Consider the following 14,702-nt stretch of genomic DNA (forward strand, 5'->3'; position numbering starts at 1 on the left):
GACAGACTGGGGTGGTGGTTCCCCTCTTTAAGAAGGGGGACCGGAGGGTTACAATTACAGGGGAGTCACACTCCTCAGCCTCCCTGGTAAGGTCTATTCAGGGGTGCTGGAGAGGAGGGTCTGTCGGGAGGTCGAACCTCGGATTCAGGAGGAGCAGTGTGGCTTTCGTCCTGGCCGTGGAACAGTGGACCAGCTCTACACCCTCTGCAGGATCCTCGAGGGTGCATGGAAGTTCGCCCAAGCAGTCCACATGTGTTTTGTGGACTTGGAGAAGGCGTTCGACTGTGTCCCTCGGGAGGTTCTGTGGAGGGTGCTTCGGGAGTACGGGGTGCCGAGCCAACTGATAAGAGCGAGGCGTTAAGGGGGTCCGGTTTGGGGACCTCAGCATCGTGTCTCTGCTTTTTGCAGATGACGTGGTGCTGTTGGCTTTTTCAGGCCGTGATCTCCAGCTCTCACTGGAGCGGTTCGCAGCCGAGTGTGAAGCGGTCGGGATGGGGGTCAGCACCTCCAAATCCGAGTCCATGGCCCTCGGTCGGAAAAGGGTGGAATGCCCTCTCCGGATCGGGGATGAGACCCTGCCCCAAGTGGAGGTGTTCAAGTATCTTGGGGTCTTGTTCACGAGTGAGGGCAGGATGGAGCGCTAGATCGACAGGCGGATCGGTGCAGTGTCGGCAGTAATGCGGACCGGTCCGTCGTGGTGAAGAGAGAGCTGAGCCAAAAGGCAAAGCTCTCGATTTACCGGTCGATCTATGCTCCTACCCTCAGCTATGGGTCATGACCGAAAGAACGAGATCCAGGATACAAGCGGCCGAAATGAGTTTCCTCCGCAGGGTGTCCGGGCTCTCCCTTCGAGATAAGGTGAGAAGCTCGGTCATCCGGGAGAGACTCGGAGTAGAGCCGCTGCTCCTCCACGTTGAGAGGCGCCAGATGAGGTGGCTGACAATATCTGCCATTTTTCACATGTCCTGAGTGTTGTTGTTAGTCACCTAAATGTTGAACAGAGGCTGCGATTTACCGAAGTCAAATTCCTTGTTTGGCACGCTCAAACATGGCGAATAAAAACTCTTGAATCTTGAATGTTGAATCAAGGCAGACAATCCACTGCAGATAACAAGGGCATAGGTGGCAGCGATCAGCACTGATTAGCGTGTGCAGTTCTGCATTGGATATGCACGACACCGCGGACCAGCGCGCGGGCATTTCTAAATGTTTCTAAAAGTCAGGTCCTTCATTCCCGCTGCTGTCATACTCTACAGCATGCGTGGCGCTTGGTAAAATTATGTTTCGTCTCTACCGCTACTAGTGGCACTTGTCTTTGGCCTTGTCTGTTATTTATCCTTTTTTAAATTTGGCACTTGTATTCTTGTACTCTTGTACCCTGCTGTGACAAGTAAATTTCCCGCTGTGGGATGAATAAAGTCCTATCAACATCATCATCAACTTTAAAATGTTTAAAAAGTGTTTAGCAGACCAGTGTGAGGGCGCGTCAGCCAGCCAGCGTGTCAGCCGGCCAGCACGGCGAGAGCATAGCGGAGCCGGGACACATTTACGGTAGTGTTTTGTGTGACTGAGTCATACTGAAGTCCTAAAGAATGTTTCTAAAAGTCAGTTTAAGTTTAAAATGTTTAAAAGTGTTTAAAATACAAGAAATTAAAAAAAAAATACTTTAAAGTGTTTAAAAACAAAAAAGTCTTGTGCGGATATCGTAAAAATATTGATTCCACATCACGGATTTTCACCTATTGCCCTATCTTGGACCCAATTATCAGCAATAAACGAGGGATCACTGTATTCTTTGAGTTAATATTTGTGTGTATTTGCCTTACAGAAACCATGGATTGGTCGCTGTTCACCAGTTTGGACCAGGGGTCTGTTAGCCCAGGTCCAAGACACTGTCACTCTGCAATGGTCTACCAGAGCTGCATGTACCTGTTTGGTGGTTTGAAAGGCTTGAGAGAGCAGAGAGATTTCTGGAAGTGGAATCCTGCCACCTATACGTGGAGTTCACTCAAAACTAAGTAAGTTACGTTTATTCTTTGGTTTCGACCCTATACAGACTTGATTAAAACTGTGATATCATTCAAGTCCAAGACCCAATGCCAACTAGGGTTGCCACCTTTGTATCACCAAAATTCTGTAAATTTTGACCATCAAATCGACCTTTTTGTTTGTAAGCCCTTCGCACATCTAACCCGATAAAAATAAAAATCACCCTTCTATGCTGCAGTTGTATAGCTCTTATTAGTAAAAATGACACTTACTATTTATTTGTTTAGTTAGTAATTGCTTTATTTAATAGCAGGCCTTTATTATTTTTAGTTTATTTTCAACAGTTTTTTTTGTTGTGGACACCTGGAGGCAGTGTTGGGGGGGAAAGAGGGGAATAAGTAATGGGTTCTGTTTGCTTATGTGGAATAAAATCAAGTAATGTCATTTTTCACTGTAAGAATAACCAAGTGTAGCAATGTAAAGTGTATTGTCAAACAGCTTACCTGATTGCTTAGCGTGTGGTGGGTGCTTAGCTTGTGCTTGCCTGTGCCTCTGCTGCTTGCTGCTCTTGGCTAAACAAATACATAGAAGGACATATAACTGAAATAAGTGGGCACATACAGTACATACAGGAGTAGACAGATAAGTCTATTTGGATTCAATTTACTGTAATTTTCGGACTATAAACCGCACCGGACTATAAACCGCACCTGACTATAAGCCACACCAGCTAAAATTCAGGAATATTTTTTTTTTCTTATATAAGTCGCACCAGACTATAAGCCGCACCTGCGCATGAGTTATATACAAAGAAAGAAAGTACACAGAAAGACTTTTTAAAGTTTTAATAACATACTTTAACATGTCTTTCTAAACGCTGCCTGTGACGCAGCAGTCGTACCGCAGCAACACGGAAGCGTGCACGCGAGTTATCTACAAAGAAAGACGGTACGCAGAAAGCCTTTTTAAAGTTTTAATAACATACCTTAACATTTCTTTCCAAACACTGCCTGTGACGCGGCAGTAATACCACAGCAACACGGAAGTAACACAGCACTAATAGGGCTGGATTAAAAAGAACATACCGGTAAAAGTCACAGAGACGCGGCGGTAACACAGCAGCAATTCGGTAGCACAGCACTAACAGGTCTGGTTAAAAAACGGTTTGTGTATAAATGCTTCCTTTCAGTAATGTCCGTCTTGATCTCGTTCTCTCTTCTTTGTGTGAATTATACAGCACTATTTGCCTGGCGGATGGACATGCGATCAACACACCACTTTTCTCCCCAGTGACCGTGTCACATATCTCTCCGCCCAGCAAAGCGGTGCCACACAACAGCCGTCCACAGCCTTTTTACGAGTGTATAAAAGTGATCAAGTCATCTCAAAAATCACAGAAAGAATCTTATATAAGCCGCACCGTACTATAAGCCGCAGGGTTCAAAATTTGAGAAAAAAGTTGCGGCTTATAGTCCGAAATTGACGGTAATTCACCAAATACTGAATGGTGTAAGGAAACACCTTCGTGTGGCCAGAATTTGATGCATCAGAACAGATGCTAAAATACTGGGCTTTCTCAAGCTCTGCTGACAAACATCCTTGTCTAAATGGTGCCAACACGTTTTCAACTAAAGCCTCGGTTTTCGTGCGACCACAGGACATCTTTGTTGCAATCTTGATGTCACAATATTTTTGCATTCAATTTGTTTCCACAGTCAGTGGAGAGATAACTGTGACCATTGTGTAAAGTGTTTGTTAGTTCATCCACCGTAACTTTGTCCTGTGATGATTTTGTTACCGTAAAGGACAAAATTGCCTTGGTTTGATATGAACAGTTTTAACAGGCCTGGCTGAAGTTGTCTCTGGTAAGTTACTGAGAAGACTTTAGGGTTAAACAAAGTTACAGCTCTATTTAGTGTAAGGACACCATTCTGCACCACTCAGATGCCATTTACCAGATACCGTATTTATTGTAATTATCGCCCAGGGCGATAATTACAGAAGGTTTATGTCCAACAGGGGGGGTGGGCGATTAATAGAGAAAACTTTTTGTCCGATCGCCAAGGGGCACTGAAATGGGTGATAATATGTATATTTTCCTTATGTAGTATGCAATACCTGCATCTCACTGGTGTTCTTAACACTAGAACAGCGACTGTTTTGATCTACCTCTAACAGCGGGATGCGTCAAATGACGCTCCATCGATGCGACACGTTACCGTCGCCCATCACATGTTGCGCACGTCATGTTGCGCACGTCATGTTATCGCGATCGTCTTGTTCGAGCGCACGCCCCGATAACGTAGTTGTGTGAGGATATTGTAGCGGAGTGACAAGTGTAATTGTATCATAGTTTATGAAGAAAAAACAATTTAAAAGGGACATTCGACGTACTGTCAAATCAGTCATATTTAAACTTGCACAATGACGTCGGCATGCGGTTGCGGAGGGAAACGTAAGTTTTAGAGGGAATTTTTAGCAACATGGGCGATAATTAGAGGTATCAATGTTTTTTATTTATGTCACCGCTAACACACACTGGGCAATTATTAGAATATGGGCGATAATTAGAATAAATAGGGTAGGTACTATATTTTTAGGCTAATGGAATAATTGACCTTTTACCAGATATGTACTATTTCTTTTAGGCTAATAGAATAATTGACAAGTGGAGTGGTGGTGTTTAAATTCTCGCATACATCTTAAACAAATGATTACATGGTGATAGCATAAATATACCTACACCCCAAGAAAAATTTCAAATGCCCTAAACGCACCTATTGATATGTTCCCCAGGTCTGGACCCTCAAAATTAATTGGTCACTCAGCGGTAGCCTACAAGGACAGCATGCTTCTTTTTGGAGGTGGAGAAAGCCTGAACTATCCAAAGAACTGTTTATGGAGGTACAACTTCTCCACTCATACATGGTGGCAAATAAACACAATGCCAGGATCAAGCTCTCCGGATAAGATGCACCACTGTTGTATTGGTCTGGGTCCCAAGTACACAGCCGACACCACCAGCATCTGCTCAGAGACCCACCCGAAGCTGCAATATGAAAAATGTAGGCCTTTCCAAAACAAATGTTTTCCTGCCCCGCTCACTTTTCTAGGGTCAGAGGGTGCTATAGAGCTGCAAACATTCACTTTAGAGAAACGCCATCTCAAAACTATTAGTAATGCAACAGAACTGGACAAAAGTGTCTTACTGGAAAAAAATGTGCATCAGGGAGAAAATTGTCTAACATTTGAAAATAAAGCATTTAGTAAGCACTGGAGCTGCACAGAGGAGGAGTTGCTCGAAGAAGAGGATGACGACATATCGCAACATTTGCCTGACCTGCTACTGGTGTTTGGCGGCAGACCGTGTTCCGGACTTAATCCTCTATCAGTTTGGCAAATGACTCTGTCTGACTCTTGACAGATTTTGAAGAGTGCACAGAATGGGTGTGAAAAACAGTGTTATCTTGTTACCGGTAGTGTAATGTTGACAGATCTTATTGTTAAAAATATACAATATTATATTTGCATTTTTTTTTGTTTAAACACAAAAATACTGTATCCAGGAAAAGAGTTTACATTTTTTTAGTAATTTCAACAGCTCCATTAGCATAACCTTCCACTTGGAAGCTAATAAAGGGATTTTTTTGTTTATACTAATGCTTTTATTGAAAGCGTGTTCCCATGAGTTACTCTGTATTGCTCCACATATATTATAAGATTTTTTTTGTGATTTTTGTGATGATTTGATCACTTTTATACACTCGTAAAAAGGCTGTGGACCACTGTCGTGCGGTATCTTGAAGAAAAAAACAACAACAAAAATACTATTTTGAAACACTACTATGGCTGCTGCTTATTCTGGCTGTGTTGCTTGTGGCTATTATGAGCTTTAGTAGGAATGCACGCTAGGTGACCTGCGTCAAAGGGCTCTAAACCCTGTCTCTTACTCTGCTATGTGACTCAGAGATTACACAAAGCAGTGGTGCTGTTTGGACCATCTGCATTGTATTAAAACCCAATCAATCAGCATTTAAATTAAATTCTTCTGACATTTTGCTCACCAAAAACAAGTTGTAATGAATGTGAACTTTTAATGCATTTTATTCAGAATGTTACTTTGAACCCTGAGGCTTAAATGGCGGCGCGGCGTATTTATGGATTTTTACGGCTTTCTGTGTACTGTGTTTCTTTGTAAAAAACTCATGTGCACGTGCGGCTTATAGTCCGGTGCGGCTTATGTAAGAAAAAAAACAAAAATATCCCTGAATTTTCGCTGGTGCGGCTTATAGTCCGGTGCGGCTTATAGTCCGGAAATTACGGTAGTTTCTTCTTATCTTATAAACAATAATAAAGTTATCCAATAAAACAATGATAACTTACAGCCGTTGATTCCGTGAGCATAAGGAGAGGAGAAAGTTTTGCCTAGATGACGCGAGTAACGCCAACGTCTCTCCACTCATCAGATGTCAAGTCGTTTCAACAAAAACATGCGCAGCTTCCGGTGCATTTCAAAATACATTTCTGGTTTGCTTCCGAACGACAAATAACCATTGTGTATGCTTCTTTACATAGAAAACATTACATCATGAAAACAATTCTGAGGGCAGAACACTCCCCGTCTGGCATTTAATGCCACTAACCTTTGAAACTACTTTCCTTTTTTCTCAGTCCACTTTTAATCCGCTTTTTCCATGAGAAGGACCACTTCAGAAATGGGCCGCAGGTAAGTTTTCGAGATGCCTTGGGATGATGTCCTCACCTCAACCTTCCGGACCTTCCCATCACTGCTCTTGGGGGTGGATATGACCATAGCCATCGGCCACTCATTCCTTGGCACTTGAGTTTGCTTTAGCAGCACAATGTCCCCTGGTTGAAGGTTGCGTTGTGTCCTGTGCAACTTACGTCTCGGATGAAGAGTGCTCAGGTACTCATTTCTCCCAACGGTTCCAGAATTCGTTCGCCAGCGCCTGCACTTGCCTCCACTGGCCTCTCAGAAGGTCTTTCCCCGCAAACTCGCCCGGAGGAGCAAGCAGGCCTGGCTTCTGTGTCAGTAGCATGGAAGGAGACAGCAAGACTGAAGCAGAGGGGTCTGATGAAATAGGGACCAACGGCCTGGCGTTGATTATTGCCGACACCTCCGCCATCAGCGTGCACAGGACCTCATGTGTCAGGCGAGTATGTTTGTTTTGCAGAAGCATAGAATCTAATATTCTTCGTGCCACCCCAATCATGCGTTCCCACACACCTCCCATGTGGGAAGCGTGTGGTGGGTTGAACTCCCACGTGCAGTCTTTGCTGTGGAGATAATTCAAGATGTTGTTCTGCTTTTCATGTGAGGGCCTCATCCCTAGTTCTGCACTAGCAGCCACGAAATTTGTCCCTCTGTCTGACCTGAGCTGCTTTGCTGGGCCCCTGACGGCAAAGAATCTCCGTAGCGCATTTATGCAACTGGCAGTATCCATCGATTCAATAATTTCAATGTGTACTCCTCTGGTGCACATGCATGTGAACAGAATGGCCCATCTTTTGCTTTCTGCCGCACCTCCACGAGTGCGTCGTGTCACCACCGTCCACGGTCCAAATACATCCAGCCCCACATAGCTGAAGGGTGGAGAGGTGTCGAGTCGCTCCGGAGGGAGGTCAGCCATTTTTTGCACTTCCACCTTCCCTCTCAGCTTACGGCATGTCACACAGTGATAGAGGATAGAGCTCACCAGCCCTTTGCCAGCGACAATCCATAGTCCAGCTGCCCTGATGGCTCCCTCTGTGAATTGTCGCCCCTGGTGCTTTACCTCTGCATGATGGTGTTCCACAAGCAGCCTGGTGACCTGGTTTTGCTTCGGGAGGATGATTGGGTGTTTTATCTCTGAGTCGAGAGAAGCATGCCTGAGGCGCCCTCCGACCCGCAGCAGGCCCTCACACATGTAGGGGTCCAGGGTCAAGATCTGACTTGAGTTAGAGACTTCTTTGTGTGCTTTAAGAGCAGCGTATTCATCTGGATATACATCTCTTTGGACAGTCTCTAGTATGAGTCTCTTGGCTGCTGCAAGCTCCTCAGGAGTGCGAGGTCCGCTGCACTGATGCCAGCCTTTGCATGCATGCTGTGGTGTGTCTGTTGAGTCTGAGGTGGAGATTGACTTGTGAGAACGTGTCTGATGTATCAGAAAGGAAACGGCTCTCAGCAAGGAGCTCCATTTTGAAAAACGCTGGAATCTTGAAGAGGTAAGTGGCTTGGTTTCGATGTGCGTAAGTAAAGCTGTCACTTGCGGTCTGACCTCCACATCTTTTCCAGGCTCTATCAGATCGAACTGAATGTGCGTGTCCAGCTTAGGAGTCTTGTGAAGAAAGTCGGGTCCTACGAACCACATTGTGTCCATCAGCTGTGATGCAGGTACTGACCTGGTGGCTAAATCAGCAGGGTTATGTTCCGATGGCACATAATGCCACTGCTCAGGAGAGGTTGTTTGGCGAATACGATGCACACGATTGTGCACGTACACAAAGAAGCGCCTTGAGTCGTTATAGATGTATCCAAGGACCACCTTGCTGTCGGAGTAGAATTTCACAGCGTCTGGTTTGTGGTCCAGTTCACTCAAGACCAACTCTGCCAGCTCAACAGCCAGGACGGCACCACAGAGCTCAAGTCGTGGGATCGTAGCCTCCGGCTGCGGTGACAGTCTAGCCTTTCCCATCACAAATCCCACTTTGCAATGGCCCTCCTTACTGACTGCTCTTAAGTATGCAACCGCCCCTATAGCCCAGTTAGATGCGTCACAAAAAACACACAGTTCTGTGTACCTTGGCTCCGAGAGTGACATTGAAACATAGCAGCGGGGCACATGGAGGCTACTCAACTCTTTGAGTGATGATTCCCATGTTTTCCACATCCTCGCCTTTTCGTCAGGGAGTGGAGTGTCCCAATCCTGGACCCCACTGGACAGCTCTCGCAGTAGCAGCCTGCCTTTGATGGTCACTGGGGCGGCCAGACCCAGCGGGTCGAAGACGCTGTTGACAACTGACAGCACCCCACGGCGAGTGTAAGGCTTATCAGCAATGGCCACGTTAAAGGTGAGCATGTCTGTGTTAATGTCCCAGCATAAGCCTAGGCTCCTCTGCGCAGGGAGAGAATCATCATTATGCCCCAGCTCTCTAATGCCAGAAGCCAGTTTTTCAGGTTCGAAAGCTTTCATCACAGTGACACTGTTTGATGCAATTTTGTGCAGCTTCAAATTAGACTCGGCGAGTGAGGCACAGGTACGTTTCAGCAGGTCTATGGCAGCAGACTCGGTGGGCAGTGACACGAGTCCATCATCAACGTAGAAATGTCTATGAACAAACTGTGTTGTGTCAGTGCCATACCTTGCTTCGCCTTTCTTGGCAGCACGCCGTAGTCCATAGATGGCTACTGCAGGCGATGGGCTGTTGCCGAAGACGTGTACTCGCATGCGGTACTCTTGAACCTCTTCAGACAGGTCATTGTCTTTGTGCCACAGAAATCTGAGGTAATCTCTGTGCTCATGCCTCACCAGGAATCCATAAAACATCTGCTGGATGTCCGCAGTGACAGCAATGAGATCTTTCCTGAAATGCAGCGGCACGCCAAGCAGAGTGTTATTCAGGTCGGGCCCTGTGAGAAGCACTGAGTTGAGGGAGAGGCCGTTCAGTTGGGCGCTTGAGTCAAACACGACCCCTATTTGCCCAGGCTTCTGGGGGTGGTACACACCAAAAAAGGGCAGGTACCAGCATTCTTTTGTGTCATCAATGGATGAGGCAATCTCTGCATGGTTGTTTTCAAAAAGCTTTTCCATGAAGGAGGAAAACTGCTCTTTCATCTCAGCGTTTTTTCTCAAAGTGCGCCGTAGAGCTGAGACGAGACAGGGCTTGCGCTCTGTTATTTGGGAGCCGAGGTCGAGGTGACTTAAATGGTAGGGGAGCTACCCAGTTATTTCTTTCATCCTGGGCGACTTCTTTTTCCATAATTTCCAAGAAGAATTCATCCTCAAAGGACATGGCACACTTGTTGTCACGGTCTGTTCGTTGGAAAACAGTCTGCCCGAGCTGATCCTTGACTGGCAATGCTTTCAACGTATGTGTAGTGTGGCTATGCTTGTCCTCCCCGCCGTAGCATGGTTTCTCTTTCACACTGATGCTGTTTTGGCAAGGAATGAGAAGTGACGGACGTCCATTTTGAAGCACATGAGTTTTGAAGACGCTCAGGGTTGGCTTGTGGGCGTTGTCCAGGCAGACTTCGCCTATAATGACCCAGCCTAAGTCCAGGCGCTGGGCAAAAGGTGCGTTATGAGGACCGTTGACTTGATCTCTCACTTTGTGTGCACGTATCGTATCTCTCCCCAACAGGATCATCATCTCTGCATCAGGATCCAGGTTGGGAATGAGAGGAGCGAGATGCTTCAGGTGCGCATGTGTGAGGGTTACCTCTGGAGTTGGAATCTCAGATTTGTTATTCATTATTTCATTGCACTCAATGAGAGGTGGAAGGTCTAGGCGCACACCTCAGTTCACTGCTTCGACCTGAAAGCCCGCCGCCTTCCTGCCGATCATCTCTGTGGTGCCGGCGCAGGTCTTCATCAGGTAAAGGGAGAGGCTGCTCTTGACTTTGAAAAGGTGGAAAAATTCAGAGCGGGCCAGTGAGCGGTTGCTCTGATCGTCAAGTATGACATACATCTTGACAGAGCGATCCGGCTGTCCCCGAGGGAAGACGCGCACCAGGCACACCTTTGAGCATGAACGTGGGAGGTTGCCCTTGCCACAAACTTTAGTGCATCGTGACGTCACTTCGAGTGGGGAATTGCCTTGTGCCACTGTGTCTATTTGTGGAAGGGCCGATTGATCGGGAGGCAGAGAGGTGTCTGGGTGCATCGCAGAGCTGTGTCTTTGGCTGTCACACTCACCACATTTCAATGATGCCTGACAATCCTTGGCAAGGTGGTTTGGGGCGCAGCATTTAAAACAGCGTTTATGTTCTTTAAGAATGTCTTTTCTTTCCTGTAATGTTTTCGCTCTAAATGATCTGCATTTTTCCAATGGGCGTGTTTTCTTGTGCACAGGGCAATAACGAGCCGGATCATTGTTTTCCTTTCCATCTTCCGTAGAGTTTAAGGTGTTTGCATCAGTGGTACCAGACACGTCTGTTTTGCGCACAGATACAGCAGTCTTAAATTCACTTGGCTTGAATGGAGCTTTCTCACCTTTGCCGTACGGCTGGCTACTGATGGACAGGCTGAAGTTTGGGTCGTTTCGAGCCTTGGCTTGGCCATACACAAAGTCCACAAAAAACGAAAAGGGAGGGAAAGATGTCCTGTAGCGCTCCTTGTACTTTGAGCCTACACTGAGCCATTTCTCCTGCAGGCCTGAAGGTAACTTCTCCACGATAGGCTTTATCCCACGAGGCGTGTCGAGGTATGCAAGGCCAGGAAGATATCCATCGTTTTTGGCTGCTAATAGCTCCATGAGGAGATCACTGAGCAATCTTAGCTTCGTGTTGTCTCTAGCAGACAGACGGGGAAAATCGTCCACTCTTTTGAACAGGGCATTTTCAATTATTTCTGGTGCGCCATAGCATTCATGCAGTCTATCCCAGGACAGTTGTAGAGCAGCTTTGGGCTTGGTGACATAAACAGCACGGATCCTCTTTACATGTTCAGACGAGTCTTTACCGAGCCACTTCACCAAGAGGTCTAGCTCCTCACTATATGATAAACCTAAGCCTTGTGTTGCATTTAGGAATGAGGACTGCCATGCCCTAAAATTCTCTGGCATATCATCAAATTTTGTGAGGCCAGTAGTCACTAATTCTCTGCGAGCAAGAAACTTGGCAAAGTCTATCATTTGTGGAGGGCTAGCATGAGGAGGAGAATACCGACCTTGTTGCATATGTGGACTGTCAGGTGGCTTTGGGGCAGATGTGTGCCTTGCTGCATGTAAAGACTGAGTCGGGGTTCCGATGTCACTCTGAAGAGGCCTGAGGTTATCACGCAAAGGCCTGGAGTCATCCATGCGTGGTGGTGTCGTAGGTATGGGTGATGACTGTCGTAGGAGGCTGTACTCACAAGGTCTGACTGGACCATGAAATGGGGGACCATAATACGGAGTGTTGATTGGCTCTTGGAACTGCTCCTTTACCTCACGTTCCTCATCCACTGATGGTCTGCAGACGTTGTGTGAGGACCTCTCCTCAGCTGCCGCAGGTGGTAGACTATGCGTGAGTTCGCGGCGCCAGACTCCACTGTAGGCTACAAGGGACTGTGGGTTGAGCTGTGTTTGGCTTTGCACATAATCTTCAGTGCGTTTTTGAGCCACATGTGCTGACAAATGACTTTTTATGCTCAGCACATCTTCATTTTCTATAGCTGCAGCTGCTTCCAATACTTCTGCTCTCACCCGTGCCACTTCTGCTTCCTTTTCAATTTCTAATTCTTCTAAATCTATGTCTAGCCTAGCTCGTTGCCTTTTAATTTCCAACTGCTTCCTTGAATAGGCTACCTTGGTTGCCGCTGCTTCAGCTGAAGCTCTGGCTCTGGCAGCTGCCTCCAGAACGGAATTGTAGGATGACGAGTGCTTGGAGTTAGCACTAGCTCTCGCTCGACTGTGGACTGATGACTTGGAAGATGAAGGTCGACGTGAATTCTCTTCAAAGTCCACCGTCTCCATGTCGATAACACTGGATACATCTTCGGCGGCCATGTTTGAATCTTTCGGTGTTTCCTTAACTCACTGTGGTGCGGCTTTTCACTGTACTGATCTCCCTGTGCGTTATGTACTTCATGTACGTTGTCACAGTTCATCAGCCAGCCAAACTCATGTATAGAACACTTGAGCCAGGATTCAGAGCGTCTTGCTCCCTTTATTTCGATTCAGTGTTAAACACAACGAGTGAAACTGCAAGTGAAACAACAAACACACTTAGTTTCTTTTTATCTTATAAACAATAATAAAGTTATCCAATAAAACAATGATAACTTACAGCCGTTGATTCCGTGAGCATAAGGAGAGGAGAAAGTTTTGCTTAGATGACGCGAGTAACGCCAACGTCTCTCCACTCATCAGATGTCAAGTCGCTTCAACAAAAACATGCGCAGCTTCCGGTGCATTTCAAAATACATTTCCGGTTTGCTTCAGAACGACAAATAACCATTGTGTATGCTTCTTTACATAGAAAACGTTACATCATGAAAACAATTCTGAGGGCAGAACAGTGGTGTTTGGTGTAGTGGTTTCCTGTGCTGCTGTTGAACCTACTGCTGGCAAATGCAGCCGTACGTAATATTTGTAACCGTCTTACTGCTAGTCGGTTCTCTACTACCTTTGCTCAGCTTTGTGTTCCATCTTCGAACACATGTTAGGTTACGGATTCTAGTTGATCTGACTTCAAATTGCGATCAACACTTAACACATAAATTGCTATGTCCTAATCCACACACTGGCGCACCTAACAATTTTGCGAGTTCGTTCTGTCAAAGAGAAGACCAGTAGATCAATTAGACCAAATTTACCAATTATTTATTCCTGACAAAGCGCACTAATACAGGCCTGGGTCCCGGGTCCCTCACACTAAAACTCGTGCGTTTTTGTGACCACCAAAAGGCGACACATTCTTCCGGGTTGCCCAGTTTTAAAGAAACACAATATGAATATTAAAGCATGCAAAATATTGTGAGATGATTGGTCGATGGCCATCTCCTCCCCGTGTCGGCGTTATGGCTGAGGTCAGGTGGTTGGATTTCCCCGCGAAGCCGGGCAACATAGACGTGCTGTTGTTCTCATTCTTCAACGACCTTGAGATGTTCTCGTCCGGTACTCCCTGTCTGGGCCTATACACAACACTTCAACGAAAACAAGTTCATGCAGTTTGCCTGCACATTCTTCGCCACCCACCAATCCACACGAGCACTCCAATACTAGATATTAATATGATTATAAGTTTAACACAACCTTAAAATATGCTTGCAAACTCCCGAAAGCACATTTCCCTTTACACAGGATCTTGGCTACACTCATGTTGCCATAACGTATGGCATTATTGGATTCTGTGGCTGCAGTAAAAACAGTGTGGTCAAATACTGTTAGACTAATTTGCACATTTTGGACAATTTACCCTGTGGGGAACATGTAAAATAAGCTAGCTAAAATAGCAAGGTAAAATAAGTATGGATTGCCACCAAAAAAGGACAAAAGTAGACGAAGAAGAAATTTACCCAAAGATACTAAACATGGCAGAACCAAAGAACCGAAAATTTTAAAGCGAGTGCAGGAGATTTCAGAGACATTGGGAGAGTGAATATTTCAATTATCAATAATGCACATCAATTCTGTTACTAGCCTATTTTTTCCCCCCACTATGTACTTGCGTTTTTCTTGTTACCACATAGAGTACACACCGCTGTGCATAGTGCACACACAAAGTCATCTGATCTCATCTGATGTGGATTTGCTCCTTGATCAAGTGACGTTTGTCCAGATTTTTGGCACGAGTGCCATGGGATCATCACCGCAGCTGGATGGCCTGATTTAAATACCGAGCGCAGCTGATACGCACCAGAATAATTTACTAAAATTATATACGCTCCTGTTTTTAAGTCCAGTTCAGTCTGTTATTGTTGATAACCATTTCAATCGAACATTAATAGGTATGATGCTAAGCCTAATAGTAACTTAAATATCTAACAAGCTTGAAATATCCCCGTCCCATT

The 14,702-nt window shown here is 45.8% G+C and overlaps 3 protein-coding genes across 21 annotated transcripts in view; 1 reads left to right on the forward strand and 2 right to left on the reverse strand.

Annotated features, from left to right (window-relative positions):
* LOC125974177 (uncharacterized) overlaps nucleotides 1–9,824 on the reverse strand; it is a 28,570-nt gene extending 18,746 nt beyond the window's left edge. Inside the window, exons 1-3 of one of the 11 annotated variants that reach the window (XM_049729125.2) lie at nucleotides 6,752–9,824; nucleotides 2,493–2,561; nucleotides 2,080–2,352 (exon numbers count right to left, since the gene is read on the reverse strand). In XM_049729125.2, coding sequence (XP_049585082.1) covers nucleotides 6,921–9,824 — 2,904 coding nt within the window. In that variant the 3' untranslated portion in view covers nucleotides 2,080–2,352; nucleotides 2,493–2,561; nucleotides 6,752–6,920. Of the gene's footprint in view, nucleotides 1–2,079 lie in introns of those variants that run through there. The other 10 variants (XM_049729122.2, XM_049729117.2, XM_049729124.2 and 7 more) reach the window with 10 other exon arrangements.
* Nucleotides 1–14,702, forward strand: part of LOC125974183 (inhibin beta B chain) — a 43,117-nt gene that overhangs the window by 13,251 nt on the left and 15,164 nt on the right. For 5 of the 8 annotated variants that reach the window (XM_049729151.2, XM_049729153.2, XM_049729152.2 and 2 more), the window contains one exon: nucleotides 1,829–2,018. Coding sequence is in view for 3 of the 8 variants with exons in the window: in XM_049729155.2 (XP_049585112.1) it covers nucleotides 1,829–2,018; nucleotides 4,786–5,410 (815 nt within the window). In the remaining 5 variants the exon portion in view is untranslated. Of the gene's footprint in view, nucleotides 1–1,828; nucleotides 2,019–4,785; nucleotides 5,644–14,702 lie in introns of those variants that run through there. The other 3 variants (XM_049729155.2, XM_049729157.2, XM_049729148.2) reach the window with 1 other exon arrangement.
* On the reverse strand, nucleotides 10,507–13,225 carry LOC137840542 (uncharacterized). Of its 2 annotated transcripts, XM_068651645.1 has the most exons (3): nucleotides 12,977–13,225; nucleotides 12,835–12,891; nucleotides 10,507–12,683 (listed from the first exon to the last, which is right to left on the reverse strand). In XM_068651645.1, the coding sequence occupies exon 3, from the start codon at nucleotides 12,661–12,663 to the stop codon at nucleotides 10,507–10,509; it is 2,157 nt and encodes a 718-aa protein (XP_068507746.1). In that variant the 5' UTR covers nucleotides 12,664–12,683; nucleotides 12,835–12,891; nucleotides 12,977–13,225. The 2 variants fall into 2 exon arrangements, with proteins under 2 accessions (XP_068507746.1, XP_068507745.1); XM_068651644.1 differs by having other exon boundaries at nucleotides 10,507–12,891; nucleotides 12,977–13,195.

Source organism: Syngnathus scovelli, chromosome 8 (genome assembly GCF_024217435.2).
Source record: "Syngnathus scovelli strain Florida chromosome 8, RoL_Ssco_1.2, whole genome shotgun sequence".
NCBI classification, from domain to species: Eukaryota; Metazoa; Chordata; class Actinopteri; order Syngnathiformes; family Syngnathidae; genus Syngnathus; species Syngnathus scovelli.